General features: G+C 32.6%; 1 protein-coding gene across 8 annotated transcripts in view; it reads left to right on the forward strand.

Moving 5' to 3' along the window:
- The window catches only part of LOC132757875 (tetraspanin-18-like), a 54602-nt gene extending 41055 nt beyond the window's left edge, over window positions 1–13547 (forward strand). For 7 of the 8 annotated variants that reach the window (XM_060749361.1, XM_060749364.1, XM_060749358.1 and 4 more), the window contains 7 exons: window positions 4219–4359; window positions 4669–4869; window positions 5356–5430; window positions 7578–7697; window positions 8878–8971; window positions 10271–10491; window positions 10788–13547. In XM_060749361.1, coding sequence (XP_060605344.1) covers window positions 4219–4359; window positions 4669–4869; window positions 5356–5430; window positions 7578–7697; window positions 8878–8971; window positions 10271–10491; window positions 10788–10865 — 930 coding nt within the window. In that variant the 3' untranslated portion in view covers window positions 10866–13547. Of the gene's footprint in view, window positions 1–188; window positions 385–4218; window positions 4360–4668; window positions 4870–5355; window positions 5431–7577; window positions 7698–8877; window positions 8972–10270; window positions 10492–10787 lie in introns of those variants that run through there. The other variant, XM_060749365.1, reaches the window with a different exon arrangement.
- Window positions 13548–13773: the final 226 nt, after the last annotated feature.

The following is a 13773-nucleotide window of genomic DNA, read 5'->3' on the forward strand; positions in this document are numbered from 1 at the left end:
AAACATTGAACAAAAGACAAATATTATGATGTTATTATACTCCTTCTTATAGTCTTAAACAATGTGTTTTATGTGGTGGACATAAACCCCGGTTTTAAGGATAAATATTCATCATTTGATACGTATAAAAGATATAAACCTGTTTAAATCATTACTTAAATCTTACTTTGTATTTTATATGTAAATGAAGCTTGTCAACGAGCGTCACAGGGGTTTTTATTTTTAATTTAGACAGTTTATCGCCTTTCGTTATTCGGAATATTTTGATATCTTAGAGTTTATATTTCAATTTTTAAGTATAGGATTTTTAAAATATATTAGTTCTTTATAAAAGAATAAAGAAGTGAAATATAACAAGATATGGCATTTACAGAATACAAAGAGGCAAGTATCAGTAGCTGTTGCAACTTCTTTATTGTCATTAAATTAATCATTACATGCCATTTTATGAATCATTATGATTGTTAATTAATAAAATATTTTGATATCGTGATTAGGAATGTATATCAATTACTACATCAGCATTATATTGGCAATGATTTTATGATATCTCCTACAATTACCGAAGCTCAAAATGTGTAGCTTGTAAATTTTATTCTAATGTTTGGAACCGTATCTCGTCTCTTGCTTTCAATCCCTCACTTTTAATTTTCGATAAAACTAACCGTATCTGATGTTTAGTTTTATTTATCTGTTTATACTAAACTTATACGTTGTCGAGTCATATTAACAAATTTCAAGTAGATGATATTAACATAGCAACACCGGTACGGACAAAACTGCTTAGATAACATAGTCTCCTTAAACATAAAGTGTAAAAACATCATAGATACATGGTTTCTTGTTTATGTTTTCTTTTAAGCGCCCGGTGTCCAGCAAATTTACCTTTCAGTAAGGACTTGAACCTGGTGTAACTGATAGCTTATCTCTGTACATGTACATTGTTGTAAAACGCACTATGATAAAGGTAACAATAATGAAAGGAAAATGATTAGATAAACAACACAATCTTTAATCGTGTTCTGAATTAAAAAAAAATATATGATAAACATAAAAAGTTACAAGAGTTCCGTTGCCACATTATACGCATAACATTTTCAATTCCACAATATAAATGAAGACTAAATAGTCCAAACAAGTATTTTCAGTTTTAATCTGACCTTTGACCTCTGCATGTGACCCTGACCTTACATGCGATACAAGACCTCTCAGTGGAATTACATCCTTCGAAGTATGTAGAAGGACGGACCGAATTACTTATGTTATTTGAACTTGTGGTCCAACCAAAATGTATTTTTTTATTTTTTTATCTATATATTTGCATTGTATATATCTTGTAAAAATTGAAAGGAATAAAATATGTTTTAAACTAAGTTTTGCTTTGATGTTAGTGAAGCTTATAAGTCTCCGTGATAACATTTTTGTACCTTTTCCCTGCTTAATTCATTTTGACTTTTTTCCTTGTAAAAATGTAATTAATATTTGACATATTTATAACAAAACACTTACGACAACGTTAAGTGTACACAACGGTAAATAAAGTTATGGTACAATAATTTGTCCCGGAAGAGTCATACGTAATGACGTGTTTGACGTGTTCGAGATATTTATATTTCTCTGGTAAAATATGAAGATTGCTTTTCATATAGATGCAGAATAAAAGTTTGACAAATGTTTTTTATCTGACTGAGCATGCATACAGTGTAAATCCAATCCGAGCTGAAACGCGTCCAAAATCCATTATTGTTTTATTGTAAATGAAGTATGGTTTGTTTTTGGCTATACACCATAAACTGACAATTTACGATATCTGATATGACGTGAGATGCGGAATTGTTTTTTTTGAAAAGTAAAAATAGTCGCATGTAACGACAACTTTCATACACTTTTTTCTAAACTCATCCTCTCGAACCTTGAACTCTGGACAAACATGCTTCAGGAAAAGTACAATGTGATATGTATTTTATCAAATATGTCTGCCCTATTTAGTTATTGTTCGCCACAATCGTCAACTTTATCTTGGTGTAAAAAGAAACAAACTATTACAGTAACTTGTAACATAATAAAACACAGGGTTATAAAATCGACATAGGGAATTAATCAATGTATATGGTTTGACATGTAACGTGAAATCATCGGTCTTTACAAAGCAATTTACTGTTTTGATGCGTTCATCTCATGATCTTAAACGTTCAGGGAGTCAAAGAAATATCGCACGTGCGTGACAGTACGCCATTACATGATGCCTTACAAAGTGTCTTCTCTACATAAACTGCGGTAAACACTCTCTAAGGGTTCTCTACTATATAGCGATTAGCAGTGGCATTAAAACAATCGACCGGTCTTCAAAGAGAATTCGCTAATTTCCAGCCTCTCGCATATGTAACGGCGCCATCTGTAAGCTAAAGCTGGGCGTCTGAAGATTAAATAATTATATCTACATCCTTATAAAAATAAGAAACACTTTTTCTGTATTGAACATTATAGAATATGCACTATCTCGGAACACTGTTCTAACCAAAGAAACGGGTTTATTTGAACATTCAGCCATTATGTGTAGGCCTACCAGAGCCAAAGACGTTTTGTTAAGGTTTCTATGATATTAGAGGAAGTCTCTGTAGAGGTTTTATGTTCGTATACAGTCTCTACGATAGACAAGGGACGTGTTCGGAACAAACTACAGGAAAATCAGCGATAGATAGCTATTGATCGCTACATTCTTCCATATTATCTCGTATTGTTTGTCTATCAGTCTATTGGACAATTTTATTGAATTCGTGCCGTTATACTATAGCGTAAATATTTCGCCTCTAACAAAATAGTTCCATATCTCATTTGTCGGATAATTGGTCCAGAAATCACATTCATTTTATAATTTTACACCAAGATCATTTGTGCACGTTCAGACCTCATTATTCAAGATGTAGCCTTAAAACAGAGTGTAGGAATCATTAAACATTAAACAGAAACGATTTGTTTGTCGGTGTGTTCTTGCAGGGTTTATATTAGAGACTGATCTTATGACGGTATAAAGATGTCCCTGGGTAGTTTCTTTGTTTGTTCGGTGTGAAACAACCATCTGTGTCAATGCGCAGTTATAAGTAACTCATAGTGATGAGAGAAAGTCAATAAAAGACTAATAAACATGAAGAATTCGGCTTTCCGCAACAAGTATGGTTAATGACTAAAATTTAATATAAGTATTGTTTAATTTTAAGAATGCATTTTATGAATTGGATAACAAAATTTATTGAATCCGGGAATAGTCGATTTAGTGTACATGTATACTGAATATTTTTGTTCAATTATTTTTCTTTATTGTTCAGTTAAATCCGTGTGGAAATTACAGTGACTAGTATTTCTCAAGTCAAAATGTTTCTTACCGCATATAAACTGTCAGTTTCTAAACTGAATCATTTCAGACAACAGCATAGTATATGTTATAGTCAACGCAATATAAGGTTGTTAAAAATGCTGCTACCAGGGCCTCTTTATTTATAATCTTTTGACTAAACAGATTTCCTTATATTAAGCATATCAGACATTCTTTTTCAATATGTACGTTAAAATGTGTAAAAAAAACCTTCAGATTTTAACATGGTACATTTTATAAATGATAGATCTACTTTACTTGAAAATTGTTAAATTTTGTTGCCTGCATACATATTTGTTAGAAACATTTCTGTAAGACAAGATTACAGTAAGGTGATATGCCTCAGAGGGATATTTTGTTACTGACGACATACAGGCATTTCTCTGTATTAAAATACTCTTATTATAGTTGCACAACATTTAGGATATTGTGAAGTTCGTTTTTTCATGATTTGTCGCCGCTAGAATACATCAGGCGTTATTTCTAGAATTATTGAGCAAGCCACACACCTGCCAAACCCATTAAACATGTCTTTTACAAAACTGAGTGAAAGTATTGCCCGCAGGGAACCAGTAACTGTGTTCCGATTGGTTGTTTGAAAGAAATGTGTTACTTACGGCGCCTTATTTGTACTTAATAATACATGGTCCAGGCTTCTCATCCGTCTTCTACAAGCATCAGAATTTCCGGATAATTTTAAATAAGTTAACGTATATATACATGTATATTTGGTTGTTGTATTATCTCAGGTTTATCTCAGTTGCAACTGTCACACTTAGATTAAATCTTCATAGTTGTGCTTTCAAAGGCAGAATAATTTATAGCATATCTATTTTTAATTTCAGCCATTAAATAAACGCCATCTAGATGACTACCCACGATATCCTGCCAAGCATGTGCGCTCTCTGTCAATACGTAGTCAACCGGAAGAACCATGTTTCTCGTGCCTTAGAACAGCTGTGCATTGTTATAACATAGTTATCTTGGTAAGTTACGGCCTGGATTGTATCCGACATCTATACTTTAACGGCATAATTTATATGATAGTTGAAGCAGTAATTCGTGTGGAATGACATTACCAAACTTAATTTACTCGCTAATATTTCAGAATTAGTATCTTTATTTAAAAAAATAGGAAAGTGTATGTCTGGAACAGCACATTTTTCTAAAATATTCTTAAAACACATTTATACATGGAGTACATTTACAGCATTTTCGTTGTAACTAGAATTTAGCTATCAAAATATACATGTATTTAGTTTTTAATATTTAACGATATAATACTGATGTTATAGATACTTGGGTTAGGAGTTCTTGGGGTTGGAATATGGCTGCTAGTAACAGAGTACAGCGCTCGGGAGGTAACGGTGCTTGTAGGTTCGAACCTTTTCGAGATAGGTACATACCTGATGATTGCTGGTGGGGGAACCATAGCCTTGCTGGCATTCTGCGGCTGTTGTGGCACAATGCGGGAAGATAAATGTGTTTTGGCCTTTGTAAGTTTTAATTTTATTCCTCCGAGTTTTATCTTACAAGATCATTTAGTGACTTTTCAGTTTTACTAATAGATGTTGTCCTAATGTGCACCCTCGTGCATTATTTCAAACATGAGCAGTCACCTTAGCAGGACCAGTGACTATCTGTAGGCTAGCACATAGAATAAATGCCTCTTTTGGATTCGAACCCGCAGCGGTAATAGGCAAGTGAATCTAAGCCAGCTAATGTAAGTTTAAATGTTAATATATGTTTTAAAATGTTGAGATCCGTGAAACTTTAAACTATTTGTAAAAGATTGTCTTTATTGTGTATAAGATCACACGTATTGTATTTCACTGATTACTTTTGTTTGTACTGCGTTTATTTTCATAGTGTTTTTATTACATACAGGTCGTACACTATGTACATGTCACTGTTTATGGTGTGATTTACTTTTGATCGATTCGCTAGTATAAAGATTTTGACTATATTTTGTTGTTTTTCAGTACGGCGTAACACTGACTTTAGTCCTTCTTGCCCTTGTATCCGGTAGTGCACTAGCTTTTATATTTAGAAATGAAGTAAGTAAACATATACGTCATGATTTATACATGTGTTTTATTTGCGTATCTCATTTATTAGTGTTTAATAAAAGTCCTACTAATAATTTCATGTAATGTAATTTTGTTTAATGATTTTTTGTAAAAAAAAAACGGTGTAAATAATGGTAGACTTGCACAACATTAAGAGTTGTTTGACAGATTGAAATATAAGAACACAGCTTCTGTTACTATACGACGTATATATACCTAGTTATGTAACATAATGATAAGCTTTACAAATGTGCGATATGTAATTTAAAACCGATATCATTCAACTATGTTACACTCAGATGAATATTAGAAACTTTGATAATACTCTGTTCAAATTGATTTGCTTCATCATTAACATGCTGAGTTTCTTAAAGCTGTATACCTCCAGGTGAACCAAAAATATTTCAGGAAAATCAAACTTGAGAAAAATTTATTAAGATATTAAGAACAGTTAAAAGATTCAAGATTAAAATAATTATTTATATGTTATGTGCGATTAAAAACTGATTTTGAAGTATTTATCATCATATTTCTTCTGCGTGACTTTGGTAGTTAACGTTCATTTTAAGTGCCGCGCGTAAATTACTGTCTTTCTTCACTTCATAATATTTTACTTTTAAATATATTTCATACATTTATGAAAATAAGCATGCATCTGGAGGCATGCTTCTTTAAATGGAATTGTCCAGTTGTCCTTTTTATTAAATGTTCATTAATATCAGTATGAAGTTTGCCAACCAAGGTATAAAGCCTGGCAAGACTGCATGGATGTACAGGCTAGCCTGGTTCTCACTATGCTAGTTACAGCACGGTTAGTGTTAGAGCCTTCTGTCTGTCTGTCTGTCTGTCTGTCTGTCAAGTGACAGACCAACATGAAATTCCTATCAATAGTTGAAAACCACTTGATGTATAGATCCCAAACTTCATATTTCTCTAGGTAACAAAGTCCAAAGTAACAACTTTAACGTTTAACTATATTTTCACATTAAAATATTGAAATTCGTGGTCTTTTTATTGTTTTTTTATATGATGTCTTACTTTATGATTTTTAGCTCGACTTTTCTATGAAAAGGGGAGCTATCCTACTCGCCCCGGCGTCGGCGTTGGCGTCACACCTTGGTTAAGTTTTTCGTACCACCCCACTTTATTTCAGAAGTATTACAAGTATGGCTTTGAAACTTACCATACTTGTTCACCATCATAACCTCCATCTACAGACAAGAGTACATAACTCTGTCAAGGTTTTTGACAGAATTATGGCCCTTTTTTTACTTAGAAAGTGTATTGAGCTTGGTTAAGTTTTTTGTACCACCTCACTTTATTTCAAAACCATTGGAGGTATTGCTTTGAAACTGACCATACTTGTTTACCATCACGACCTTCATCAACAGACAAGAGGACATAACTCTGTCAAGGTTTTTGACAGAATTATGCCCCTTTTTGACTTAGAAAATACATTGAATATGGGTAAAATCCACTTATTGCCTTAACCCTTTGAGATATTGCTTTGAAACTTTTAATGCTATTTCACATCATTACCCCCATCTGTACGCAAGAGAAGGTAACTCTGTCAAGGATTTGTTTTAAAAATTAAGGCCTTTTATCGACTTAGAAAAAAGCTTGATAAAATTTATCTATTACTTGTATTATAAGGTAACTATAATACTTTCACATACAAAGTCAAATCTATATATTATGCTGATTGTACAAAAATATACTGCTTCCTTGGCATAGATTTCTTGAAAAATTATGTTATTATGTCATTTACCAAGGTGTTCTGAGTGACGTAAAAATACCTTATTCTCTCAAAGTGGGTTTAATACTATTAAATTTATTTAAGGCTCAACTCAGTTTTTTTTTCTTTCTTACCAGCCCTCTTTTGACTTAAACATTTCAAACTTTGCTGCAGTGTTCAAGGGTATCACACAATTCAGTAAAATAATTCTTCACTAAATATCTTAATGCTCATGGCCATTGTTCACTTTAAAAATACAGAGATTCTTGTATTGCCTTTTACTGCAAAAACTTTTTTTATTGGCAAGCAATAAAAAAGTCGAGCGCGCTGTCTTACGGACAGCTCTTGTTAACATGACTGTAAATATTAGCTTTGTAAACTTTTATTCAATTATTTACAGCTTACAGGGCAAGTAAAAGATAATATTGTGAATACATTGTCAAAAGGATATGGTATAGATTTAAGAAAAAATAGCCAAAATCGTTTGATAACTGATGCCTGGGACTCCTTGCAAAGAAGTGTAAGTATTCGGCATTTATAAGTCTTTTTTTAACTCTTGTAAGTTGTCTGCCTCTCAGCCAAACTTCATGGTTTCTAGCCATATTGTTGCCTCGACCATGTTTGTTTCATTTGGCACTAAACAAGTACTGGTTAGTTCCAGTAAGTTGACTAGAGACTGGTTCATGTAATACCAAATCTTTTGTTACAGTCAAATAATAGGTACATAATGATATGCATATATATATCAGCCGTACTCTTTATAAAAAGTTTATGTACAAAGGATAACAAATGTCCTTAGGCCCACGTACCAAAAATAACAAACCTCTGAGTCTACATGCCAAGGTTAACACACGTCTAGGTTCATGTACCAAGGTTAACAAACGTCAGCGTTCATGTACCAATGATAACAAACGTTAGCGTTCATGTACCAATGTTAACACACGTCTAGGTTCATGTACCAAGGTTAACAAACGTCAGCGTTCATGTACCAATGATAACAAACGTCAGCGTTCATGTACCAATGTTAACACACGTCTAGGTTCATGTACCAATGATAACAAACGTCAGCGTTCATGTACCAATGATAACAAACGTTAGCGTTCATGTACCAAGGATATCAAACGTGAGCGTTCATGTACCAAGGATATCAAACGTGAGCGTTCATGTACCAAAGATATCAAAGGTCTCTTAAAGTTAACGCACCAAGGATATCTAATGTCTTAAATTTAAAGGCTACGTGCCAAAGATATCAAATGTCTTAAAGGCTACGTGCCAAAGATATCAAATGTCTTAAAGGCTACGTGCCAAAGATATCAAATGTCTTAAAGGCTACGTGCCAAAGATATCAAATGTCTTAAAGGCTACGTGCCAAGGATATCAAATGTCTTAAAGGCTACGTGCCAAGGTTATCAAATGTCTTAAAGGCTACGTGCCAAAGATATCAAATGTCTTAAAGGCTACGTGCCAAGGTTATCAAATGTCTTTCAGTCCACGTACCAATGATAAAAAACTTTGAGTCTTTGAGTCATCTGCCAAGGACAACAAATGTAGTAAGTGCATGTACCTATAAGACATCAAGTTTTAAGGTCCACGTGCAATGGATAACAAATACATATGTACATTTTAGTTCATGTACAAAGAATAGAAGATAAATATTGTAGATATTTTAGCTACCTCTGTATTTTACCATTATTTTACAGTTACAATGTTGTGGAGCCTATGGTGATATAAATTCCTCACATTCCTGGTCATTCTACAGACAGCATTCAGACTGGTACCTACTAACAAACAACAGTAAGTTTACTTTACATCTTGTATTGATATTTGAACTATGTTTTTTTTCATGGTCGGCACGTCATTTATAATAGTTATCGTTATAATTGAATATAAAAGCCCGATCATTTAAGTATATTTTCTGGTCGGACTTATCCCTTGATTTTTTTTCAGATATCCGGTAGACATTTTCCCACTTTTCGCACATTCATCTTAATTTTGAAGTTGAACATACCTCTTTACCTGTCTTTACCCATATCACTTTAGAGAGTATCATTTTGCCGTTTTATACCTATTTTTGTGATTTTACCTTTTTGTTTCATGGACATATTGTTCGGCTTACCTTATTCATTCATGTCAGACTATGTCTTCGTCCTGTTTGTGCATTTTCACCTTTCTAATGAGATATAACACTTTATCAAACCTTACTCCATCCTACTGAGGCAAATAACCTGGGTACATTTGTTCCGGTCTATCATATCTCTTTTCCTGTCTTTTTAGCTGCTTGTCTATCTAGGATATCCATTTGCTTTTTTGTTCCTAAATGTAGCTTTCTAGCCGGACATACCACGTTGTGGATCTGGTGGTTCTATATGCCTTTTTGTATCTAAATGTATCTTTCTAAAGTCGGGTATACCCCTTTGCCCGCCTTTATAATTTATGGCTAGGAATGTTTCTATGAGTATTCCTACACCTTGCAAAAACATGTCACGAATAACTTGTGTGTGTGTGGTTTTTTTAAACTTTGCCCTTGTTCTTTGTTTTCTTTACTAACATATATATATATATATATATATAACACAGCATTTGTTCCAGGAATAAACGTGTGACATGACGTTCTTGGATTGTCTTCTCCCCTATAGTTCTTCCCATGAACATTGTAACCCATTGTTCTAGTCGTGTCGCATTCAGCTACCGCTTATGTCATTAAAATACACTAAAATCAGCTCCAGTCGAAATTGTCAATCTTCCATACGATAAAAAAATTTACGTTTGTTTTTAAATTAAATCATTTCGATCATTTTTGTTGTCGAATTTGTAAAAAAATAGCCATTACTTATTACTTAAGTGTAAATTAGAAGTTTTCACTACATCATTTATAATTAAGTTATACACCTATAATATTAAGTTCAATATTCAATAAGGCCTTATCAATATGACCAAGTTTTCTAAGAAACTTTCCCTGCTTGTATTTCCCGCCAATAATGTATGCACTAACTGACCTTTTGAGGGTTCGTCAAAAAGTGTGTGTGTGTGTGTGTGTTTGCGAAAAACTTTAAAAATCCCCCCACTCATGTAAAAACCTTTATGTTGTTTCAGGGTCGCCGTATGTACCGGATTCGTGCTGTTCAGGGGACAAACAAATCTGTACTGGAGTGCAGACGATAAATGGTCCACCATCTAAAGGTCCGCCAGTTTATTCTTCATATGCGAAAAATGAGCATTTATATACAGAAGGTTGTTATGAAAAGGTCATGGTGCATCTGGAGAGAAATGCGTTAATTCTTGGTGGTGTCGCAGCGTTCGTTCCTTTACTTCTGGTGAGTTTGTAACAATGAATGTATTTAAAACGTGATCAAATATAACAAAGTCAAAGTTCAAAACTATGAAAGTTAACTTCTGTTTTAATTTAAGTAGAGTCATGTCTTCTTGTAGGCATCGTGTCTATGTCACACTTATTCATTTTTTTGTCGCCAAAGTTGTCAATTTAGTGTTTCAGGTAAGCATTAATGACTCTTAAAGTAATACTTATCTTTAAATGGAACTTTCTTAAATTTAAATGTCAAATGATATTATAATTTGTATACTGACTATAATTTTTTTTATTTCTTTTCAGATAATAGGAATAGTGATAGTGTTTTGTATGTGTGCGCGCGTGCGTAAGGACGAAATCTATGACGAGGATGACGTATAGCATTCAGTTAACCAATGAGATCTTTCCGTCCTCTGTGATAACTCTTAAAACACATGTGACCAACTGCTAGCACAGTTTGCAAATAATTAGTCGCATATCATTAACAAAAAAACTAGTGTGGAAATCATAGGAGGAACACGTGCGCGATTGACAAACGCGCTACTGGATATAGTTCTTGTTTATAAACAAACTTATGTGTTTTTATGGAATTTACAGAAATCTATGAATTTGTGTTGTCACAATACTATGTGTGCGTGACCTCACTCTGATGCATTCCAGTTACTGACCAGTATGACGCCATTATCTACTACGTGACGTCAGTGCTTTACACGGTAAGATTATGTTGACGTGATATAAAAAGACGTTCGCGCTTTATATTATGTCAAGACGTGAAGCCATTTGTGTATCAAGTGGTTTGTATATAAGCAAATCTGAAAAATAACGCCTTGTGGAATAAATGATGCAAAAACTTTGCTCACAACCAAATAAATCAGTCTGCAGACAAGAAAGTATACAGTGCACAAGTTGTTTTTTTTATCGTGCTTTTTTCACAGAACAATAGAATCACGTGAGGATATGTAGACATTGTCTCTGCATTTTTGAAGAGACTTAAAGTACATTTCATTCACTCATTTTTGACGGTGTATATTTTATTTAGCTCAAAGCACTTGGTTTTCATTCATGACGTCATATATCCGTGTGTGTTGTGTTATACAGAACGCATGCTTTGCTGTTCCTTACTTTGTGAATAGGTAGATAGAAACACTTTGTTTAGTGTGCTTACCAAAAAAACTTGATTTCTGAAGGGAACTTTATTACTATGACCCTTGGAATATTGTATTATTAAAAAACTTATAGCCTTATTTAACCAGTTATTAATATAGGCTAGTTTTACAACTATGTTATTTTATTCCATTTATTTTCAATCTCTTGTTTGCTATGAATTTACTTGTATTTAACCAAGAAATTGTGTGTGTTTGCCTAATTGATTTTGTATTGTCACACACAATGTTTGACATACCAAGTACGTTATAAAGCAGCAATTGTGAACAATTTTAATTATTTTACTTTAATCATACAAATCATTCCTGTATATACGTTCATAGTTAAAAACTTTAAATCAACAAGCAGTTGTTTTGTATAGGGTGTGTAATTGTATCTTTTTTTATTTACAGTATAGCCGATAAGTTTATTTTATTTCTTGTATAAATGACTTTGACAGCATTGTAGTAAGATATCAGTAAGAAGCCCTTTAACTAGTTAAACAAATATTCTAAAGGAATGTATACAGTCGGATATAACAATGGCAAATATAGAATTATATTGTTCTGATATGGACACTGTTTGCAATGTATTATTTAGTATTATTTACTATTAAATCACCATTAACATTTAAATTGTTCTGATATCTTATCTAAGATTAACAGATAAAAAACGGTTGTGTACCGATGAAATATTTTTGTACAGTTATTGTTAAATACAAAGACAACATGATCTGGCCGTTAGGTACTTTTTGATGAATATTCTTCCCAGATATAAGAATTTGCCCCCCCCCCTTAGACGTTTTAAAATGACTCAAAATTATTTAAAAATTGATGTTTAATCCATATATAGGTTGTAAATAACAAGGCCTGGTATATTAGGTAAATGGTTTTTCGAGAAATCATTTCATGTAAGAAATAACATATACAAACTCGTTCAGGTTGTGAAAAAAGAAATATTACCAGTTGTAGACATTTTAAATTCTATATGAAACTTTCAAATTAACAAGAACCTGAATAGTTCAAGACGTTTCTTTAACACTTAAACAATAAATCTACAAATAAAAATCTACAAATAAGTTCTACAATTTTGTCACTGTGAATCGTATGTATACGTTTATTATAGCGAGAGAAAATGAAAATATTGTGATAACACATTATATGGCTGAAGTTATTCGATATTTATACATGGTAGTCCAATATCCGGAGAAAGTTTTCAGGAACTTGTGTTTTGGAGTAAGTTAACATACTAAAACAGAAGTAATAGCTGGAGGATTTCTCCTATCAAAGTGCAAAATGATAACCCAGGGGGATCCTTAACACGAGGCAGATACAAAATAGAAAATTGAGATGGTAATATATTGTGGCATAACGTTTTCCTTAGAGTAATTACTAGTGATTGAAAGAAAGTGTTTAAACCGCTTTTAGTTTAGTCTCGTTTTTCCATCTCATAAAATGTTTTATGTCTGAAGATTTTAACGTTCTTACAAGAAAATTTGTCTTTGTAATACATTGCAAAAGCTGGGTGTGTCATTAGTTATTGTTTAAATATTGCTGCAATATAAATGTTTCACTATCCCATTTCAGGGGTCTTATTTTTGTCAAGAAAGGACTTTCTTAACTCGACGTTCGTAGCGTCTTTGATACGTGCACATGTATATATATATACATGTGTGCATTTATTTAATTTTCACTGAATTAATGCGTTGTGAAAATAGTCTTTAACTGTTTTAATTAATTGTCTGACTCTAGACTTTATACCGCTCGTTGCTATGGTTATAAATTTGTTTGTTTGTTTTATGTTTAAAATAATTTTATTCTAATTTTGTTTACAACTGTACAATTATATGTCAATAAATGTACTTGTATGTTTTACTTTTCGTTGATTTTAACTGAATAAAATGAACGGATGTGGTAGAAATTTGTTATGTTGTTTATATATCATGTAAAAAATGTAGTTTTATAATTATATACATATTTTATCACCAGCTTGCATAATGTAAATCAAGTGCAGTTATCAAGGGAAATCTGAATTGACCAAAATGTTTTAATTCGGTATCTCAAGTAGAAAACGCACGTGCTAAACAATGTAAACAAAATTATTAAAGAAACAACATATAAACACATCTGTTTATGTATCACTAAGA

The sequence above is a fragment of the Ruditapes philippinarum genome, unplaced genomic scaffold (genome assembly GCF_026571515.1).
Source record: "Ruditapes philippinarum isolate M1 unplaced genomic scaffold, ASM2657151v2 ctg624_1_1_1_1, whole genome shotgun sequence".
In the NCBI taxonomy this organism is placed as follows: domain Eukaryota; kingdom Metazoa; phylum Mollusca; class Bivalvia; order Venerida; family Veneridae; genus Ruditapes; species Ruditapes philippinarum.